The sequence below is a fragment of the Myotis lucifugus genome, unplaced genomic scaffold (assembly GCF_000147115.1).
Source record: "Myotis lucifugus unplaced genomic scaffold, Myoluc2.0 scaffold_58, whole genome shotgun sequence".
In the NCBI taxonomy this organism is placed as follows: Eukaryota; Metazoa; Chordata; class Mammalia; order Chiroptera; family Vespertilionidae; genus Myotis; species Myotis lucifugus.
In genome coordinates this window covers 4,513,438-4,537,543 of record NW_005871106.1, presented here as the reverse complement: position 1 = coordinate 4,537,543, position 24,106 = coordinate 4,513,438, and the positions used below count along the sequence as shown (strand labels likewise).

The window sequence follows — 24,106 nt, the reverse complement described above, 5'->3', positions numbered from 1 at the left end:
TCATTGCAGTTATTTACAATAGGCAAGATTTAGAACCAGTCCAAGTGTCCATCAGTAGATGATGGGATAAAACAGCTATGGTACATTTACACAATGGAATATTACTTGGCCATAAAAAAAAAGAAAAATTTATCCTTTACCATATAATTTCGCTCATATATAGAATCTAATGAACAAACTGAACTGACAAGCAAAACAGAGACACTCATAAATAGAGAAGAGTTGACAGCTCTGGGGTGAGGAGGCTTGGGGGTGGGGGCGGTAAAGGGACTGAGCAAAAAAGAAAAAAAAAAAAGAGAAAGAACTGCCCTGCTGGTGGGGCTAGGTGATTGAGTGTCAACCCATGAACCAGGAGGTCAGGGTTCGATTCATGGTCAGACCACATGCCTAGGCTCAATTCCCAGTGTGAGCGTGCAGGAGGCAGACGATCAATGACTCTCTTTTATCTCTGATGTTTCTATCTCTCCCTCGTCTTTCTTCTCTAAAGTCAATAAAAATATATTTTTAAAAAAAGAAAACCTACTTGAAAAAATAGTGATGGAAAACTTCCCTAACCTGGTGAGGGAAATAAACACACAAGTCCAAGAAGCACAAGAAGTCCAAAACAAGATGAATCCAAAGAGGCCCACACCAAGAATGGTTTAGCTTTGATATCAACATGCCAAAGGTTGAAAATGTAAATGAAACTTAAAACCCAGTATGGTTCATAATATTACAGCAAAACTACTAAACATGATGTTTAGAGATACCATTAATTTGTGAGCATTTATAATCATGTTTGATTATAATATGTTATTATTATTATACAAATAAACCATCTGAAAAATGTCAGCTAAAATGCAGGCATAAATGTTATGTACACAGGAATCATTAAATATTAACAAGTCTAAAAAAAGATAGGCAGTATGACACTGTACAATTTTTATTGTAAGAAAAATCCACTTTAACCACTATATCTAGTTGTATGGCGAATGGCCTGGAAATAAAATTTTGCCAACCTATATAATTAATTATCAAATTAAATAAGTTTTATGTAAGTATAATACTAAACCTGACTATGATAGGAATTAACAGTTCAAAGGCAGATAAAAGGAAAAATAAAATACAGATAAGCTGATTAAGGCAATGAGTGAAATATGACAGGAGATCGCATGACTAAGAAGCAAATGAAATTACTCTGGGTTGAATTTATATTTTGAAAATGAGTATTATTGATTTTTCTATCATACTTACATCTCTATGCCCACTACTAGCAGAATCATGGAGTGGAGTGTCATCATCTAATCCTTGTGTGTTAACATCTGCTCCAGCTGCTATAAGTATCTTAGCAACATCGTAATATCCAACATTGCAGGCTTCATGCAGTGGTGTCCAACCTAAGGTTAGAATACTAACTTAAGCATATAGTTCACTAAAATGCAGGAATAAATGACTATAAATTTATAATCAACTGACTATAGAGGGATCATTAAATATTAACAAGTCTAAAAAAAGATAGGGAGCATGACACTGTACAATTTTTATTGTAAATAACATCCACTTTAACCACTACATCTAGCTATTTGACAGATTGACCTTGTAATAAAAATAATTATATATATTTCCATATACATAAGCATGTGTGACATACTGATTTTAAATGCACATACTACAGAAAGAAAAAGGAGTGACGAACAAGAAATAAATACCTGGGAACACCACTAATCTTACAGAAGGTTCATTCATGATAATATTATTTCCATTAAAGCTAAATTATTTGGCAAAATATTAAACATTTAAGCTTATCCAATAAATATAAACTTGCTAAAATTTATAATCAACTGACTATAGAAAAAAATAGAAAAAAAATAGAAAAAGAGACAAAATATTAATAACCTTGTAAGGGTCTTTCATTCAGCAAACAAAAACCCCTTTGTTTTAAGAGCTTTCATCTGTTAAGTCAATACAATCTTTTCTGAATTTAATATTTATTTAAACTGGAATAAATGTATCATTGTAATTACTTTTATATTAAAATAAAGTTATATGTTCATGAAAGAAAAATTAGAAAACATAAGAACGACAAAGCACAACCCTAGCTGGTTTGGTTCAGTGGATAGAGCGTCAGCCTACAGACTAAAGGGTCTCAGGTTTGATTCCTGGTCAAGGTCACATGCCTTCGTTGCAGGCTCCTTCCTGGCCCAGGCCTGGTTGGGGCTCATGCAGGAGGCAACCAATCGATATGTTTCTCTCACATCGATGTTTCTGTCTTTCCCTCTCTCTTCACTCTCTCTAAAAATCAATGGAAAAATATCCTAGGGTGAGGATTTAAAAGAAACAAAAATCTACAAAGCACAAAATAAGCATTACCCATAATTCCAACACCTAGATACAATAATTTAAATAATTTAACATAAATCCTACTAGATTCTCTCCCTCTCATATCTATAATTTTAAAACAAAACTTGGAAGATTGTTTAACCTGCTTCTTTTACTTACTACAATGAAAATAATCCCCCATGTCACTTTTCTACAATATAGTATCACATTGATTGAACATGCCATAATTTGTTTAAATAAGTACCTATTGCTGGACATTTAAATTATTTCTAATTTTTAAAAATTTGAAACAATGCTGCAACAAATAACCATACATCTGAATCTTTATGCACATTCATAATTATACATTTAAGATAAATGCTAGGAAGTGAATTGTTAGGCCAAAAAAAAGTACAAATTTTTGGTTTCCAATAGATAATATCAAGTTTAAGTTCATTCTTTAAAGTTGATATTGTATATCACCCTTTCCCTAATTCACACCCAATAGAGAAATAAATTCCAGATGTATTTTAGTAGGGCTATGTGTAAAAACAAAACAAAAATAAAATTTGGAAAAAAAGAAAATATAAGGGTATGGTTTTATGAATTAGGGGCAGAAAAGGCCGCCTTAAATAAAATACCAAAGAACCCAAAAATGAAAACAATAACTTATATAATTACATTAAAAACTTTAGTACAATAACACTGTAATGAAAATTCAAACATGGCCACAGAAAGTAAAAACCTTTACATATTCAATAATTAAAATCTACACTAAAATGAAGGGCTCTTACATATTAATACTACCAAACATAAGAAAAATGGGCAAAGAACTGAATCTCACAATCACAGAATATAAGAAATATTCACTGTCATTACTGATTAAGAAAGTACAAATTAAAGATATATTTTTCAATTGCCAGAGTGCTAATAATTAAATCTATAATATCCACTTTTAGTGAAGATGTGAAGAAAAGAGCTCTTTCTATAGTACTCTTGATGGTAGTGTAAACTGATAAAAGATTTTTCTGGAGGGTCATATGCCTGTATTTCAAATATTTTAAAATATGCATTCCCTTTGATTCAGCAGTTTTCCTTCTAACTGGAATACTGACAATCCTTCCACCATAACTATACACAAAGATATTTCTACAAGTGTTCACTAAAGTATTGTCCATAGAATCTATACTATACAATACCATACAGTTGTTGAAATGAATGAAGTAGAACTATCTGTATGTACTGACAGAAATATCTGTAACGCATTAAGTAAAAAAAGGCAGGCTGTAGAACTGAAGGCTGATAGATATATTTGAGTAACTAAAATAAAACACCACTGCCCTGATCAGTGTGGCTCAGTTGGTTGGAGCATCAACCCAAACAACGAAAGGTCTTGGGTTTGATTCCCAGTCAAGGCACAAACCCAGGTTGCAAGTTTGATCCCTGGTCAGGTTCCTCCCTCTCTCTCTCTCTCTCTCTCTCTCTCATCAAGAAAAACCTAACCTTTGAGGATTAAAAAATAAAAAATAAAACACCACCAACACCTCTTTATAGTCCTTTATGTTCAAGTTAATATCTTGAAAGACTTATAAATTAACTACTATGAAAACATTATATAACTCTAATTCACCTAGAATAAAACCTAAATAAGATTTTAAAATGTTATAATCTGTCAACTAAAAAAAATTTAACATTTAAAAATCTGAGTAATTATTGACATGGAATTGTAGTAAAGATCAGGGTTTTATGTACACAATCCAAAACAGTTCTGTAATAAAGTAAGGTTTTAGAATTCTTTTTTTTTTAACAAGAATAAAAAAATGTAGATTAAATTGTATTCAAAACCTGTTTAGATAAATTTTAAATTTTAGTTCCTGATAATTACTATTTAATTACAAGTATTACCTGCAAAATCTTTCACATTCACATTTGCTCCTAAACTTATTAATTCTTTGACTTGTTTCACATCTCCTCGAATAGCTGCCATGTGTAAAGGCGTTTCACCACGTTCATTCCGTTTATTAACTTTATCTTTTTGTCGAGATGAGGAACTGGGAGTTTTCTTTTGGGCTGGTGTTGTTTGTGATGGATGATTTGGTGTGGAATCTATAAGAAAGGAGAAAGTTAAAAGTTCTAGGCTAAACATTTTGTATATTCATTTAAAGGCTTTTATAGATAATGTGCTAATTTCTGGAACAGGAAGAATATCTTCTCACCTTCACAATCCAAAACTTTACTTGGATTTTACCCAAATACTTGGAGTAGATTTTCCTTTAGGGTTATCAAATATTGCATGAACCAATTTAGAAAAAATATTTTATTCAATCTACTCATAAAATTGTTCTAAAATGAATAATAAAGTATCAGGTATGCATGCTAAAAGTATTTGTTCAATGAATAATTTGATAAAACTGCTATTATTCTAAGACCTAGATGAAATGACATTAAGACTAGAGACACACCTCTGACTCAGACAAAGCATTGGAGTTGTACTTGGATATTAAGTGCAAACTAAGGTTGTGATGATTTTAGTATGAAAATGAAATTTAACAACTATAAGAAATAAGGAGAGGCTGGGGAAAGGCCTTTAAAGAGAAAAAAAAGTGCTTTGCTATGATTCCCATCTTTTGATTTGTTTCGGTTTCTCTATCAAAAACAAGAATGGTAGACTAGATGATGTCCAATGTCCTCTCCTCCACATTTCATAACTATTGGGGAAAAAACAAAAACCAGTTTCTTAATCAGTTAAGGATTCAAGACGTATGTATAACATTACTAATTAATTCTAAAATTTACAACTATTTAAAAGAAACAACTGCTCTAAGAGAAAAGTCCATGGAAAATAATTTTCTAGTGTAGTTAGAGCACTAACGTAACATCATCCTTTCCTCAATAAGAAAAAAGGTTAAAGTTTACCTTTTGACTTTTAAAGTATATTTTGTCATTATAAGCTTCCTATCTGTATCTATAACATACTCTCCATAAGAGCAAGGACTTTATCTTATTTATCACTACATCTTGATGTCTTAGACTCCTTGGTACAAGGTACTCATGCAATATTTGTTGAATGAATAAATGTATTTTATAATTTTTATAGTCACGTTATTTATTAAGAAAACTAATTGTTGAACTTCTTAAAAACAAAAGAACATACTTTTTAATTCATACAACTTGCAAGGAATTTATATAAAATATTGTTAGCCATACCAAAACAGTAATCACACATACAAGTAGTACTATCCATAATGGCAAGCGGGTTAAACATAACAAAAACATGAAAAATTAATTATGAAACAGATAAAACAATGAACAATATATCAATATGCTGTTGGCAAACAGTTTGATATTCCTAAAGCTTTGCACTCTAATTCTATATTCTATAAATATAAAAGCCTAAGCAACTGTTATGACCGAACGACCAGTTGACTAGTCGCTATGATGCGCACTGACCACCAGGGGGCAGACGCTCGACACAGGAGCTGCCCCCTGGTGGTCAGTGCGCTCCCACAGCCAGCCACCCGTGGCACCTCCCCCTGGCTGGCCAACCTCCCACAGCCCTTTCCCCCACCCCCCCACCCCCGCTGCTGGCCAACCCTCCTACGGCCCCTCCCCCTGGCTGGCTGGCCCCCCCGATAGGCTTGATCGCCGGCCAGGCCAAGGGACCCCACCCGTGCACAAATTCATGCACCGGGCCTCTAGTATATTAATAAGTTGACTGAGATATTTCCTTGAATAAAAAGAACCTATTGCAGAACAGTATTAAAAAATGATCTTTTTTATAGTTAAAAACAATCTATAACAAAAGATGTAATATATTTACATGCTTATGGCTAGTACATTTCTAGAAGAAACTGATAATAGTCATTGTCTGTCAAGATAGGAGGCTATTAAGATAAGGAAGGACTTTAACTTAATGCCTTATTGTATTAACTCTTTAATTTATTCTAAGGATAGAAGTTCATGCTATAAAAAAATCAGTTTTAAAATTAAAAGTCTTTCCATCTAACTATTATATCTGATTCAAAGTCAGTATTTTACAGAAACATTTCAAGTTTTAACACTGTAAAAAATCCTTAACTTGGCTACATTCTTTACCAAGGTAGGGGTGGAAAGGTGGGACAATAACCAAAACCTGTTCTACTTAAAATGGCAGAAAGCCCTAACATTTTTATTAGTGAAAGATATTAGGTACACACATGCTTTGATACACAAACTCTAGAAATTTTAGCATGCTGTCTCAGTTTTTAAAAAAAGAGCCAACACAGGAAAAGTTCACTGGAAAAATTGTGTCTTTTTCAATGCACTTCAACAGGGTCTGTTATGTTACCCAAAGTCTTATGCAAAGAAGCCTTGAATTTAGAGCTAAAATAACTTTTTTTCTATAGACAAAAGAGATTTACTTTCTTGTATCACTCAATGAGAATTATACAACTCAAAACTTTTCTTTTGTGTTGTTAGCTGCCAGAATGCACAGCAAAATTCAATGCTCAAAGTAATAACTATATCAGTCCAGCTATCTGAGTTCCTTTTAATAAATCAACAGGTTGATTTGTTTGTTCCATTTTGTTTTGGTCCTGCTGGTAAGCCATTTTCAATTATTTCTGGGGGACACAGTACATGAAAAAACACACATACATTTCCTTAACTGGAAGTGTGAAATGAAATATGAGATAAATTTATACAACATACTGCAGATATTTTTTCTTTTATAATTACCTAGATCTTAAATAAAATAACAGTAAAACATGAATTAACTCTTACTTCTAAAAGTAATAATATGATAAGATCATCAGTTTATCACCAGGATGCTAGTGAACTGAAAAGTAAACTATAAACCTAGAAGCAGCTTTATAGAAACAGGAGTAAAGAAATTCTTCAGTGAGATAAAAGCACCCAGTTCAGCAACAGATTTCTCAAGCTGACTGACCAATTTCTAAATTGCTCATTTTAATTGACAAGTATTTACTGAATGTCCACTAATGCAATGATCCCTGCTCTTGTGTAGTTTCTCATCTAGTGGAGGATACAGACAATAAACAATTGTCACACAAATAAATGTAGTTACAAACTTATGTTACAAGAAATTCTGACTAAATCTAGGAATAAAAATTTAAAGTAGTTAAAAATAACTGTTAAGACAAGGCTGGATTTGGAGGAATACTAAGAGTAAACATGAACTCAGTGATGGTAAATTTCACCTGGACTGTTGTCTCTTGCTGTCATCTGCATAAGAAGTGCCATCTGCTTTCGCTCTGAGAGTGGATAACCAAAAAGAATGCTAACTGGTGTGGACTTCTTATTTCCAGCTTCCTTTTTTGTTTTCTTCTTTTCTGGACCTTCTTTCTCTGGAATTATTAATAAGTATAGAAGAATTTGAAACAAATGTAAGCACTCAAAAGCAAAACTCGGGGGGACGGGGGACGGGGGACATCTGTAATACTTTCAACAATAAAGATTAAAAAAGCAAAACATAAAATGACTTTTTAAAAATAGATGTTATACATGTATATGGGAACGTGTGTATGAACCAACAATAGGCAGACGAAAGAGTACCATACTTTTATTATATTATATAATCAATTTTCTTACTGAATGTTATTAATTCTATTGTTTTCAGAGAACTAATAACATTTGGAAATTTACTCCAAGTAAAATTTGTATTTAATGATTTGTCCTATTAAAATTTAACTTCAACAACATTTCAAACATTCCTTAGTGTTACATCTTTGAAACTTCTCTTTCACTCACTATAATTTTACACTTTTTAATTATTGGGAAGTCTACATAGCAATGCTCCTTCAAATTACTTCCTGAATTTCACTAATGATTTATACAATCTTCTAAAAAGATAAGTATATGAGACAAGTCTCATCACACAGACCTATTATTGATTTAAAAAACAATGAATCACTTTATTCCAGTCATAGGAAAGTTGAACAAGAAATATTAAAGTTAAAAATGAACAAATTAAAGATTCTGTGTATATGTGTGTGTGTGTGGGGGGGTTGAGATCCGGCAAAAATTCAAAAATGTCTAAAGATTTTTCAAAGCGATTTGATCTGTCTTAAGTTAGCACTAAACTTAGCTATTTGGGAAATTCTTTGGCAATACAGACAGTATTCCCCAATAATTAAGATGCGAGAAAAATAAGATGGAACTGGATTCTACAGGTCAAAGAGATACAGATGTCTGTTCTTTTCTTTTCTTTTTTTTTTTTTTTTTTTGGATTTCTCTGGGAGTTAATTCAGGAGGTCCTAAAAGAGCTAATGCAGCCCAGCCAGTGTGGCTCAGTGGTTGAGCATCGACCTATGAACCAGGAGGTCTCAGTTTGATTCCAGGTCAAGGCACATGCCTGGATTGTGGGCTCAATCCCCAGTGTGGGGCATACAAAAAAGGCACCCAATCAATCATCCTCTCTTATCATTGATGTTTCTGTCTCTCTCTCCCTCTCCCTTCCTCTCTGAAATCAATAAAAATATTTTTTAAAAAATATAAAATAAAGATTGAAAAACAAATGACAAATTATAATGGCCTGATGGCTGCCAGTACAGCGGTGGTGGTGGGAGCCTCTCCTGCCTCCTCAGCAGCGCTAAGGATGTCCGACTGCAGCTTAGGTCTGCTCCCCGCTGGCAAGTGGACATCCCCCGAGGGCTGCCGGGCTGCCAGAGGGATGTCTGACTGCCAGCTTAGGCCCAATCCCTCAGGGAGTGGGCCTAAGCCAGCAGGTGGTCATCCCCTGAGGGGTCCCAGACTGCAAGAGGGCACAGGCTGGGCTGAGGGACAACCCCCCCCCCGAGTGCACAAATTTTTGTGCACCGGGCCTCTAGTGTGTGTGTGTGTGTGTGTGTGTGTACATGTGTATATGTGTGTGTGTGTGTGTGTGTGTGTATATATATATATATATATATGTATTTTAAAAAGAATTAATGCTGATGGTCAGCCTATTAACTATTGAGGCATCTACTAGTATTTCTTGGGAAATCCTAAACAAATATCTGGGATTTACTGATCCAGATTTGAGGGTCTTGCAGAGGGGCTACAAAAATAAATTAATAAGTAAAATTTAAAAACAAACTTAAAAGCAGCAAAAATGAGTGGAAGAAAAGGCTTATTCATAAGTATTGTGGCCAGCAGCTAAACTACTCTATGAGATAGCATTTATTAATCTAGCAAGTTTCAAGAAACCAATAAAAGCTTGATATTAAACATTAAATATTATTAATAGCATAGAACTTAAAGTAATACTTCTTGCAGTGTACCAGTTAATTAAAAGATATTGGCATTGTAATGATCTAGAACAATTTGAGTTCCTAATATTTAAACTCCTCTGCCCACAAATCACTCAAAATTCAATAGTTCCTAAGTTGGCCCTTTTGTTGATATTTGATTTTCTATAATAAAACATTTCAAGCCTGGCTGGTGTGGGTCAGTGGGTAAGCATCAACTTATGAACCAGTAGGTCATGGTTGATTCCTAGTCAGGGCACAGGCACAGGTTGCGGGCTTAAGCCCTGTTGGTGTGGGAGGCAACTGATCGATGACTGTCTCTCATCACTGATGTTTCTCTCTCTCTCTCCCTCTCCCTTCCTCTAAAATCAATAAAAAACACACATATATTTAAATTTTTTTAAAGATTTAAGTCAGTCTTTATTGAGTTCATATATTATCTTAATTTTCCTCATTTCATTATCATTAATGATCCAATTTAGTATAAATCCAGTTTCAGCAAGGTTTCATCTAACTTACTAAATATCTTATAAAGTACTAAACAAGTCTTTTAGAGAAGCCTATATTTTTCCGAAAGACGTACTTTCTCCTATTAATGTTCTGTTCATTTTGGTTCTCTTGTATTATTTCCCTTAATATATCTTTTCTACTTTCTATAAAATTTTCACACTGTAAAGTATTTTATTCTTAAAATATTTTGTTTCCACCTAAAAATATTTTACAATGTGAAAATTTTATAGAAAGTAGAAAAGATATATTAAGGGAATTAAGTTAAAGCTAGTAATTGGAGGAAACAAAGACTACATAATATCTGGCCTTAAAAATAATTTCTAAAATTTTTGGGGAAACTTTTATTTTCTCATTTGCAAAACAATTGATTATTTTTGTTTTTTATTGCATTTTAATACAATGTTTTAAAAAGAAAATGCTCTTAAAAATAAATGAATAAAATGCTCTTAAGTGATATGCACTCTGTTTAGAGAAAACGTGAGACATTTACAAATTCATTATTAGAATTCCATGCTGCCAAATGATCAAAAATATAATCATTACATTTTGAAAAAGAATACACAAACTGGATATACTCCAAATATTCAAGCAAATATTCAAATTAGATACTAGCATCCAATCTGAATCCTGTTTTTTCCTTTGAGAGTCTCTAGTCATTTGTCTGAGTTCATGTTTAAATGAGCTAGAAGAAGAAGGTAAGTAAACAGTAGCAGGTGTAAACAGTTAGGTTAAAGATAACTATATACCATTCTTCAAAATTATAAAAGTGTTACATTAACATGTCTCTAAGTATGCTTTTTCAAGTTTAAAGCATTGAACAAAACTTTGGCTATTTTGGATCTATCTTGTGAAGAACCTGTTTCCTTTGACCTGTCTTCTCAAGTTTCAGTAACTGAAGTATGTGTTTATATGTCTGAACAGCCAGTCAGCATTTAAAAAACTTAAACACAGGAATACTGACACATGTACTCATTTAAGGTACAGTCTACTATAGACTTGAAATTGCAGTCAGCCACCTTATATTTATATATTTTAATTCAAGTGATTCACTTATGACTAAAGAAAAACAGAAAAATGGACTTTTCAGCAATCTAACACTCTTTATTTCAATGTTCAGAGAGGATCTTTAGAAATATGGAGATGTTTCAGTCTTATAATCTCAAAAATGCTTTTTTTCCCCAGGTCTTGTCAGAATAAATAGAAAGCTCAACACTGTCACATCCAAATTAAGTAGAGTATATTAAGGAAAAGAGACAAAATTGTTTTCCTTGGGCCCTGGCTGGGTGGCTTAGTTAGGTGAAGTGTCATCCATACACCATAAAGGTTGCAGGTTTGATTCTTGGTGGGGGTGCATACAGGAGGCAACTGATTGATGTTTTTCTCTCACATCAATGTTTCTCTTTCTTTCTCCTCCTCCTTCCTCACTCTCTTAACACATATCCTCTGGTGAGGATATGTAAAAAAATGTGTTTTTCTTTGGAAATTGGTTGATAAATTTACCAGTGTCTCAAAACCTAGAGAATATGGCATTTTTCCACTAAGCAACCCCTGTGTAAGACAACAATTCAAATACAGATGAACATAACTACATGAATTATGTCTGGAATGTGTATATTTAAAGGCTGAGGAAAAAAATGTTGCCATTACTCTTTGGTTCTATCCTATCTATCCAAATCTCTAACAGCTGGGTGCCTATATATTTGGATTTCCATCAAAGATACTCAAATCATGAATGGCTTCATCACATACAGCTCTTTCAGATGCACCCTGGCACTTAGGAGTCTCATTTTAGAAAAGTACACCTAACTCCACAATAAGTGTAGGTCTTTTAAATTTAATGCCGATTATAAACATGACCTCACCCCCAAATTTGGATAATCAAATAAAACTGACTTATCAGCTCAATTAACAGTTTTCAGAATAATTTTAAAAATAATTAGTTGGTTCTATACCACCCCTACAAATTTATTAAATACAGTATATCAGAAACATAAGGTTTATTTCATATTTTATAGCTAAATGTCATATGCTGAAAAGTAGACACTTAGAGACCTAGCGACTAAGTAACATTTTATATTAAAAAACATTCAAACATAAGAATGCAAGCCCATTAAAAAAAGACTAAGTGTGTTGTCACATTCTAAAATATACATTTATTTTTTATTTTAAAATAATATTATTTATATATTCTCTTGTATTCTTCTATCTGGAGCAATTATGAAGCATAATACCTGGTGTCATAACCAAATAGAGAGGTTCCAACACAGCTAATAGTAATGACATTTTTCCAGGAAATCTGGTGTTTTAACTCATTTTTAATTTCAACATAGGCAGCAAAGTCTATAGATTCAAGAGTTCAACTTGAAAATTTTCTAAAACATGTTTTTTAAAAAATGCTGCATAACTGAAGGGTCACATGACATTGTCTATCAAAAAAAAAAACAACTTGGTATACCTTATGAAGGGTATACAACAAAAGAGACTAAGCACCTTGGGTATCTTTCCATAGGGGGGCTGTTACAAGGGGTTGACTTTCACATTATTTTCTACGTGAATGATGCCCCATGCTGTACTGCACAACACCTGAGTGGCAGTTAAACAGTAATCCTGCTTATAATGTTCATACATAGCATTTGTTGGATGTGATGTACTGATATCTCAAACAAAAGCTGGGAAATCTGGTGTCATGATGTAGTTCACTTATTCAACCGAAGATATCTATATACTGGTTTGAAAAGAAATTATTTATAGTATAATACTTAATTTTAAATGTGACAGAAACCACTGGCTAAACAGGAGCCCCTGATAATCTAATTACCTGAAAATGTCCTGTAAGAAGATATAAGTCTCTCCCCCCAATTTTCACTTGTATGTCCTGGATCTGAATCTACAGAATGAGAAGAGACAGGAGAAAAGAAAAAAGCACACGAAGGAAAATGCAGAATTCAACAAGCCAACATTTTTCAAAAGACCACTAGTTAGTCAATGATAATGCATTGTTTTTCCAAAAGTTTATTTTTAGGTAAAGCCAAAAGTACACATAAGTAAAACACAGGTTTGGCCCATACCTAAGATTTCAGTTTCTTCAATTAGAATATTAAAGTTAGGAAAATCAACCATGCAGTTTTCAGTAGATATTACTGATGCTGTTTATTAAAACATATCATGGCCTTTAAAGTTATATACATTTTTAAATTTGTGAATAATGATAAAAGATGCAGTACTCTATCACTGTTTTTCTGTTTAGAATTTGTCTTTAGAAAACTTGAATAACGGACTTTAATCAGCATTTTTGTTTTAAAAGGGCAAACATATTCAGAAAACAATGGAATACTTTGGAGTACAGTATCATTCTAGACCACAGAACTTTCTATAAATTATACACATTTCTAATGGTTTGCAATACTACACTAACCACTACTAAAGACCTCTTGGAAAGAGTAGCTCAATCAAAATATGTTTATCAGCTAAGAATATGGAATTCTGCCTAACAATTCAAGACATATACAATATGGAGAATTGACTTTTGGTAATATGGCTAGAGCAGATATGCCATTTTAACCTACAATAATATTATTCTGATATTCATATTCTCAACTTATTGAGATATACTTTTCTTTCCAGTATCATTATTATAGACATCATTATGAGCTCAGTCAGGTATAAGAAAACAAAAGTATTTAAAAAACCATTTAGAGACCAAGCAACCCCAAAATATAGCATTTGAAAAATTTAAAGATAAGTCTAAAAGTTTAGTAATGAGAAGGCTCACTCAACTGAAAGTGAAATCTAATAAAAAAACATTTAGACCAATTCTAAAGCAAGTGGGTAAATGGATTGAATGACAAGCCTTTTGATGGACACTTACATTTCAAAACAGAACACATTAAATTAACAACTAGAAGAATTCCATGAAGAATATTTAAAATTTCATTTAAGGACAAGCAAAAATTCAAAATGGTCTCCACAGATTACATAGCAAAGAAAAAGTGACAAACAACAAGCTGTGCCAACAAATAGAATTAAAGGGATTATCAAAAGCAGATCATATTATTGTGATAGATAAAAGCATAGTGGATAAACTTAACTTTCAATTACATTCATTAATTTAATGTAGTAGTGTTAACAGTTTATCCAGATCTTCCTTTGGAAGTAATCAACACATCTGAATTCCACACACCCCTTGGATCTTACTCAAAAAAGTATGTTCGCATTTGGGGCATCTGAACGTGTATTCTACGAAGATTTAATTGAGGAATGGAAAATTATATGCTACCATATCCTATTCCTTCAATCAAGCCACTTCTTTCTATGATATACTGCATCTAGATCAGTGGTTCTCAACCTGTGGGTCGCGACCCCTTTGGGGGTCAAACGACCCTTTCACAGGGGTCGCCTAAGACCATCGGAAAACACATATATAATTACATACTGTTTTTGTGATTAATCACTATGCTTTAATTATGTTCAATTTGTAACAATGAAAATACATCCTACATATCAGATATTTACATTACGATTCATAACAGTAGCAAAATTACAGTTATGAAGTAGCAACGAAAATAATTTTATGGCTGGGGATCACTACAACATGAGGAACTGTATTAAAGGGTTGCAGCATTAGGAAGGTTGAGAACCACAGATCTAGACGGTAATGAGACTATTGCTACTTACTGAGGTTTTTGTAAAACTCTTAAGTGTTAAGCAGAGCTACTATCTCTCCCTGATATGTTATGCATAGCAAGGCAAGACAAGCAATACTTATATTTTAAAAGCTGTCTTTAAAGTTAATATGCTGTTTGGGGTTGTAGGAGAATAAGAAAAAAATACCAAGAATGATTTAAAAGGTTTGCACTGTATGTTTGAAAATTTTATAATAAAGGGATGAGAGTAAGTCTGTAGTAAATAATCTCCATGAAAATCTTCAAAAGGTGATAAGCATTGATTTTATTTGCTATTTTAACAGTTAGCAGAAAAATTGTTTTTTTAAAAACATTTTTATTGTTTTTTGTGGTTATTGTTTTGTTTTTGTTTTTTTGTTGTTAGAGAGAGAAAGGGGGAAGAGGAAGAGAGGGAGGGAGATAAACTTCAATTTGTTGTTCTACTTATTTATGCATTCAGTGCCCTGACCAGGAACTGAACTAGCAACATTGGTGTATCAGGACAATGCTCCAACCAACAGCTATCTGGCCAGGGCCTTGCTTTCTTTCTTCCTGCTGCTTCTTCTTCTTTTTTTTTTTTTAAATCCTCACCTGAGGATATTTTGCCATTGATTTTTAGAGAGTGAACATGAGGGAGGGAGAGAGGGAGAAACATCAGTGTGACAGACATCAATTGGCTGCCTCCCACACACACCCAATAAGGCGAGGGATCAAACCTGCAACCCAGGAAGGTGCCTGGACTGAGAATGAACCAGCAACCCTTCGGTGCATGGGCTGACGCTCTAACAACTGAACAACACTGGCCAGGGCAGGCTTTGTTTTCTTATTTTAACCAGTTAACTGCCATGATATTTTGAACTGAATTTAAAAAGGTCCGCTGATTGCATCTATAGACGCTTATGGCGTACAAATGGTTAAAAAACTCCACTTTCCAAATTTGCTTAAGTCATATTAAATAAAGTAAATCCTTTAATGGCATCTAAAGCTTAAGGAAAGTAAAGCTTCTAAGGCTAGCTGGCAGAGAAGATTTAGTGCAAAACATTTGAACATGCTCTACAACTGTCACCATAAGAGGAAACAAATATTTTAAAAGTGAAGAATTTTATAACTTTCCACTTATATAAGCATATAAACTAAAATGCTGAATTACTACTCATTTACCTCTATAGAACATAGATCTATCAAACCTAAAGAAAAACATGTGTCCCATGTTATTTGAGATTAAAGAATATTCATATACTGTTGGAGGCTTAGTAACTAAATATAATTATTTTGGAGAAACATCACAGAAATGGTTAATCCTTTAAGCCTGTAACCCTTCTAGGAATGAAAAGAAAGAAAATAGCCCTGGTTGGGTGGCTCAATTGTTTGGAGCATCATCCGTATACCAAAAAGGTTGTGGGTTTGATTCCTGTCAGGGCATATATCATCAGTACGTAGGTTTTGGGTTTGATCCCTGATGGGGGTACATGTGGGAGGCAGCCAACTGATGTCTCTCTCTCTCCTTCCCTCTACCTCTAAAATAAAAATTTAAAAAACACACACATATCCTTGGGTGAGGATTAAAAAAAAAGAAAGAAAGAATTCACGGTATAATAAAAATACAATGTGAAAAATGCTTTTTATGGCATTACTCATAATAAAATAATTGAAAATTTAGTTTGGAGGTCAAGAAGAGATCTCTCATGTGTAGACTCAAGATAGCTGTTCAGTACTTGATGTCAAGTGATTATGGCTTTCCCTTGGATGCCATTAGACTAGGAAAGAAAATAACTATGATTTTATGACTGATTGTGTAGGATTAAAACTTGCTTAGGAAGAAACATCAGTTACTTATTACTGTGCTAAAAAGTTTATACTATACAGTGGCAGTGTTGTAAGGCACCTATCCAATATTCATTTTCTCCTTCTTACCAGAAATACTCCAATTTTGATTAGTGTGACAATCTGCCCAGCTAAAAGTATTAGACTTTTCCAGACTCGCCAGCAACTAGGGTAGCCTAAGCAATGAGATGCAGGCAGAAGTTCCTAGGGAAGTTGTTTCATCAGTAAAAAAGGCAAAGTCTCACTGGTAGAAAGATTCCTTTGCCCTTGGTCATTCCTCCCTATTTTCTGCCCAGGAAGAAGCAGGCAATTTCTTGTGACCATAAGGCAAAATGTTAAAGACAAAGCCCATATATGAGCTAACGGTGGCAGAACAGAAAGATAAAAACAGCCCAGTCCCTGATGGCATTACTGAACTGCTATGGCATAGGCATAGCAGTTCATACTAGGGTATCTCCAAATGAAGACTGAGAATGACTCATTCCGCTGATGGCATTATTGCTGATGATTTTGGGACCATTGAGCCTTCCTTGGACAATATGAATATCTTTTTAAAAAACAGTAATGACTGTTTCATTCAAATATGTTCATTATTTTAAAAATTCAAGCCATAAAAAATATACAAAGAAAGTAACAAATCACCCCAAATCCTGGATATAAAATGTTAACATTTGAGTATCCCTTTAAATATAAGTAAACTCAAAGGAAGTAGGAGACAGAGAAAGAGACAGAAAGAAATTTATGTAAGATTTGGAAAATATCATATACATGCACTATCCTATATAATAAAAGGGTAATATGCAAATTGACCCTAACAGCAGAATGACTGGGAATGACTGGACACTATGACACACACTGACCATCAGCGGGCAGATGCTCAATGCAGGAGCTGCCCTCTGGTGGTCAGTGTGCTCCCACAGGGGGAGCTCTGCTCAGCCACAAGCCAGGCTGCCAGCTGCCAGCACAGCGGTGGTGGTGGGAGCCTCTCCTGCCTCCTCAGCAGCGCTAAGGATGTCCGAATGCAGCTTAGGCCTGCTCCCTGCTGGCAAGTGGATATCCCCCGAGGGCTCCCAGGCTGCCAGAGGAATGTCTGACTGCCAGCTTAGGCCTGATCCCCCAGGGAGTGGGCCTAAGCCAGCAGGTGGTCATCCCCCGAGGGGTCCCAGACTGCGAGAGGGCACAGGCTGGGCTGAGGGCCCCCCCCCCGAGTGCACAAATTTTTGTGCACCGGGCCTCTAGTTTTAAAATATAAAGCTGTTATGATTAATTTTATTTTAATCCAATATAAAAAGAAAAAAACTAAATAAATTACTTCTCTATATCATATACTAAATATAAACTCATATATAAACACATAAAAATTTCTGAATATGGAAAGATTTAAAATTTTAAGCAATCATTTAAAAATATATATGTATTTCAGTTTTAGACAATATCAGTGAATCGTTTGGTATGAGACCCACAACACATCCACTAAGTTGTAGAATCTCGTTCTACAATGAAACAGTCTTTTAAACAATCTTCTTTCCATATGTGTGTGAATATCTGTTCTGTATGCACATACATATAAATACACAGAATGTGATCTTTAATGCAACCAAACAGTACATATTCTTTTATAACCTATTTTTAAGTTTACATACTGTGAACAACTTTGCACACCGCACATTCTTCTGCAATATTGTTTTTAAGGATAAAATAATATTTCTTTTTTAGATTTACTGTAATTTAACAAATCCTGTATTACTTAGCAGTATTTTCCTGGTTTTTGTTTTTGCTATTAACACAATGCTGAGATAAATGTACTTAAAGATCATTTTTGCTCTCATCAATAATTATTTATAGACTAACTGCCAAAGAATAAGTCAAGTGTTAACAAATTTTAGTTTTTTATATATGCTGTCATATATACCTCCAACAATGTATTACTATAATTTAAACCTACTAAATAAAGCAAGTTCCTATTTCCAACCAGGGACCACTTCATATGATTTAGGCCAACAGTAATTTTATCAATCGTTATAAAATTTTTTCATATATTTATTTGCCAATTGTAATTTTGTTGTTCTAAACTACTTCCTTGTACCTTTTGTCCATTTTTCCATTTTTGTGTTTTTCTTTTCACATTTAAGAGATTTTAAAATACTAAATATATTAAGATAAGGGTTGTTATATATACAAAAAAAAAATCTTGCCCTGGCTGGTATGGCTCAGTGGGTTGGGAATCATTTAATGCACAGAAAGGTTGCCTGTTTGATTCCCAGTCAGGGCTCATGTCTAGGTTGCTGGCTCAATCCCCAGGAGGGGGTGTGCACAAGATAGCCAATCAATGTGTCTCTCTGTCTCCCTCTCCCTTCCTCTCTCTCTGAAAAAAAATCAATAAAAAAATCTTAAAATAGAAATCTTACTTCTGAATTTTTATCTTTACAATTTTAGCTAATTTAAAATATAGTACACTGTATAAAAAAGATCAATGTCAAATGTGAGATGTGGTGTTATAATTATTTTTATATGAAAAGTATCACTGAATGGTACTTTGCATTCTATTTTTAAAAAATATTTTTATTGACTTTTAGAGAGAGAGGAAGGGAGACTGAGAGAGATAAGAAAACATTGATGTGAAAAAACAACAACACTGATGTGAAAATGCAACATCAGTTGGCTGGCTGCCTCCTGTTACCCCCAACTGGGGATCGAGCCAACCTGGGTATGAATCCTGATTGGGAATCAAATCCAGCAACCTTTTGGTGCATGGGATGACTCTCAACCAAGTGAGCCACACAGCCAGGGTATTTTTATTTTTTTAAATAATAAAAAAAAGACCGCTGGATTGAAAAGAAAATTATTTTGCCTTTGGCCCCACGGAAAAAAAATATTTTGCTTTGGGCCAGGGAAAGAGGGAGAGAGGGATGGGAGGAGAGAGGGAGGGAGAGAGAGAATGAGAAAGAGAGAGGAAGACAGAGGAAGACAGAGGAAGAGAGAGAGAGAGAGAGAGAGAAAGAGAGAGAGAGAGAGAGAGAGAGAGAAAGAGAGAGAAAGAAAGAGAGAGAGAGAGAGTCAGAGTCTGTGCGTGGCAAAAGGACCTCTAGGGAGAAAATATAAGTTAAATCTTATTAATCTAAAAGTACATAAGCACCTTCTTCTGAGCTAAGTGACTTAGTAACAGCTTGGAAACACTGCTTAAGGATAAGGAGAATCACATTTCAGAAAAAACAAAAAGATTTTGAATTTCTAGAAAAAGCCACTGTAACTTACAATGAACAAAGCACACAAGTTCTTAATTACTTCAAAAAAAAAGAGTAATTTTCAAGATTTAAAAATATCATGAGTGTTTAAGAACAATTTGTAGTTCAAGCTAAGAAACCTACCTAGTACCTACCTACTTCTAAAAGTGTATACTAAAAATTAAATATTTTCTAATGCTTTGTTAATATAGGGCATTTCAAAAGTCTTTAGGGTATTTTTGTAGATTTCAGAATCAAGATCATTTCCATATTGCTGATTAAGATGGTTACAAAGTTAGAAATAGCACATAATTTATGTACATAAACTCAGAATGGAACACTAATTTTCTGTGAGTGAAGCTAAAACAGTCATAAGATTAGTTCATTAATATAGTACTTAATGCAAGGTATAAAAGGATTATGATAAATATATAAACATTCAAGTTTAAATTAGTTTCAAGAAATGGTTAGTTCAGGACTAAAACAAAATCTAGTAATTTATCAGTGGTAATAAGGTTCTAATCTATTATGAATAACTGAAATTGATTGATGTCAAGTATCATTTCTGAAATACAAGTTTTTAGAAAAAAAGTATTATGAGTTAGGAAGTTAGCCTCAATAATTTCCCCTTCTTTTTTTAGTGGAGGGTGATTTATTTCTGAATCTAAGATGCCTAAACTTTTTTCTTGGTGGGTTCAACAATGTCCACAAAAACTCAACAACTTTTTCTCACATGTACCATATCCTATGCTCCCTATCATTGAGTAAATTTCACTATTAAATGCGCCCCCCAAAATTAAGTCTGAAAGTGATGAGATTTGTAATAAACATTGAGAGAGTAAGAAAAAAAGAAAACTTTTTTTCTATCTTGGATTAGAAATCATGTTTGGTGAGAACTATTTGAATTTCTGCCCCCAAAACGGTAAAACTGAAATACAAAAATTTTTCTATTAAGGTGAAAGAATGATATGAGAAAAATCAGAATAAAAGATGATTAACATTTTACAGAAAACAACAAATTATTCTACCTGTGTCTGAATCTCGTTCTTCATTTCTTGATGGGCTAATGGTAAAAGGAAGTTTACGTTTCATGGACGATTTCTCTTTCACCTCCTTGCCCACATCACTTCGATCAATTTTTGGAGTTCTGCTATAGGATGCAATCTTATCTTTACTCTATTAAAAAATAAAATATGAATAAATTATAACAATATTAGCTAAGCAATATAGTATTAAAAAACACTTTATGAAGGAACTTTTCAAACATACACAAAAGTAGAGAGGGTATTATAAACCATCATTGTCCTCAATGCATTCAAGACTACTTTCAACAATTACAACTTATTTTAATTTGTTCCCATACTTTTACTTAATATATTAATACCAATGAATAAATATAAATCTGAAAAATTGATTCTGTATTTAATTAAACAGTGTGTTTTATTAATATCATGTGCTCACCCATTCAGGTGAAGTGTCCTACCCTCATGGTCTACAGTTATTACCAAGGTCACTCTTATAATCTAACATCCAAATTGGTGCAGCACAGCTAAACTGGGCTATGATGATGACTCTTTTGTGAAAAATATGCTAGATACTAAGAACTAAGTGACATCACCTTAGCAGGAGAGTTTAAAGGAAGAACAAGGTGGGAAAAAAGGACATAAAAATAAAAGCACTGACTTTTTTTTAAATGTAGAATTTGTCAATATCAAAAAGTGGTTCTAAAAGAGCAATAGAATACAACTTTTAGTGAGTCTAATAATAAAAATGAGAGAGAAGAGGAAAATAAAACTTGAGAGACCTAAATACAATTCCAGAGGAGTTGTTAAAAAGATACAGAAAATTACTATATTCATTTTTCTACCACCCAAAATTTAAGAGCTGAAAAATGGATTATTTTCTAAACATGCATTTCTAAAATTAGTTTATGAAAGAAAAATCCAAGAAACAGATATTTCCCATTTCATATAAATAATAGTATATAGCATAAAAGATGGTACCCAATTCATTTTTTAAGTCTAAAATAAAACTGATACCTAAGAAGAGTCCAAAACAGAAATTATAGACTAAATTACTTATAAAATAAATGCAAACATAAACTATCCTAAATAAACTGTGAAATAAAATTAGTATCTTAGAAAGCTAATACAGTAAAACCTTGATATATCGGACTAATTTGGGAGTCTGGGTGTCTGTTAAAGCCCAAAGTCCATTATATAACAAAGTAGGTTTTCAGAACGCATACGTTAAAAAGTTGACAAATTAGTTAGTTTACGTTTTTTACTCATGTAGGCACACTTGTGTAATTAAAATTAAGTATGTATGAAAAGTTTAATTTCACATAGTTTTCTATATGTGTTACAATAATTTTAAATTTATACTGAATAGTTCTAGTATATGTGTGCATTCACCAGTCACTGCAAGTAAAAATGCACACAGTTGGAGAATGGCTTAGTGCATGTGTTAAAACTGCTGTAGGAAGTCACGTCACGGGAAAACAGAACCAATTACATTGTGCACAGTGTGTTGTAATCACATGCTAATCATTCACCAAACATTGTTTAGGAGTGGTGACTCAGATTAAAATATGTAGACAATAGTTGAGATATGTAATATTTATTTATGTAGGGGAAATTACTAGTGTTTTTCCCAACATATGGCCTATTTGCTAAAATTTGTTAAAAATAATAGTGAATTAATAACAATAATGTTAATTTAATTATAAGCAAATTGTGATTAAAATCATTTAAAAATTAACAGGGTGTTAATTTTCACATATGACATATGCACTGGACATTTGGTTGGTTAAGTCCAAGGTCCGTAAAATCAAGGGCCACAAAATTGAGGGTTTACTGTACTAGTATATCATAGTCAAGCAGTATTCATCCAAAGAATGCAAGAATAGTTCATTATTAGATAATCTTATAGCAATTCATTGTATCAAAATATTAAAGAAAGCCCTGGCAGGTGTGGTTCAGTTAGCTGAATGTCATCCCATGCACTGAAAGGCTGCTGGTTTGATTCCAGGATCAGGGCACATGGCCAGGTTGCAGTGCTCGATCTCAGGTAGAAGGCGTGCAGAAGATGGCCCATTGATGTTTCACTCTCAAATCGATGTTTCTCTCTCTCTCACCCACTTCCTCTCTCTCTTTAAAAAATCAATAAAATAGTATTTAAAAAATATTAAAGAAAAACCAGTGACAGGTGATATCATCTGAATAGACTACATTAATTCTTAATAAATCTATTAGCAAATTAGGAAGAGATGGTGGCTACCTTGTATCTTAAATGGTAAAGATTGCTTAAAAATAAAAGCTTCTTATTTCCCAGTTATAAAGTAAAATCCTATTAACTTGTTTTTTTCACTTCTGCCAATGAAATGGAGCTTCACAGGCATGCATTTTGTTCATAAAGATTCTTTAAAATTTAGGTTTAATTATTATTCACATACTAGAGGCCCGGTGCATGGATTTGTGCATGGATTCACCCTCTCACAATCTGGGACCCCTTGGGAAATGTGGGTTGCTGGTTTCAGCCTGATTCCTGCAGGCCACGCTGAGGGACCCCATAAGTGCAAGAATCTGTGCACTGGGCCTCTAGTATGCATATAAGATCTTTGGTTAATCTCTTCCCGCCCTCCCTCCAGCCCCTCCCCTCTGAGATTCATCAGTCTGTTCCATGTTTCCATGCCTGTGCATTGAGCATCTGCCCCCTGGTGGTCAGTGCGTGTCATAGCTACCAGTCAAACAGTGGAACGATCAAATGGTCCAATGGTCACTTAGGCTTTTATATATATACCAGAGGCCCGGTGCACAAAATTTGTACATGGGCGGGGGGGGGGGGTCCCTCAGTCCGACCTGTGCCCTCTCACAATCCAGGACCACTCAGGGGATGTCCAACTGCCAGATCAGGCCTAAACTGGCAGTCAGACATCCCTCTCACAATCCAGGACCACTTGCCCTTAACCACTCGCCTGCCTGCCAGCTCGCCCCTAACCTCTCGCCCGCCTGCCTGCTCGCCCCTAACCGCTCGCCTGCCTGCCTGCTCAGTATGTGTCACAGTGACCCGTTGTTCCGCCATAACGGTCGCTTAGGCTTCCTATATAATAAAGAGGTAATATGCAAATTAACCCTCACGCCCTCACAAGATGGCTGCCTATGACCAGGCCAGCAGGGGGTTAGTGAGGGACGACCAAACAACTGAACAAGCAGGCTGCGTGGGGCGACCAGGCCGGCAGGGGGAGCAGTTGGGGGCAACCAGGCCGGCAGGGGGGGCAGTAAGAGGCGACCAGGTCAGCAGGGGGGCAGTTAGGGGCACACCAGGCCAGCAGGGAAAGGTGTATTTGGGGGTGACCAGGCTG

General features: G+C 34.2%; 1 protein-coding gene across 8 annotated transcripts in view; it reads right to left on the bottom strand.

The window, feature by feature from the left end:
* Positions 1-24,106, bottom strand: part of ANKRD12 (ankyrin repeat domain 12) — a 79,422-nt gene that overhangs the window by 45,937 nt on the left and 9,379 nt on the right. For 3 of the 8 annotated variants that reach the window (XM_023754245.1, XM_006089283.3, XM_006089281.3), the window contains 5 exons: positions 20,772-20,919; positions 12,853-12,921; positions 7,497-7,643; positions 4,204-4,404; positions 1,234-1,376 (listed from right to left, as the gene is read on the bottom strand). In XM_023754245.1, the coding sequence (XP_023610013.1) occupies positions 1,234-1,376; positions 4,204-4,404; positions 7,497-7,643; positions 12,853-12,921; positions 20,772-20,919 (708 nt within the window). Of the gene's footprint in view, positions 1-1,233; positions 1,377-4,203; positions 4,405-4,514; positions 4,709-4,760; positions 4,919-7,496; positions 7,644-12,852; positions 12,922-20,771; positions 20,920-24,106 lie in introns of those variants that run through there. The other 5 variants (XM_023754247.1, XM_006089282.3, XM_023754246.1 and 2 more) reach the window with 5 other exon arrangements.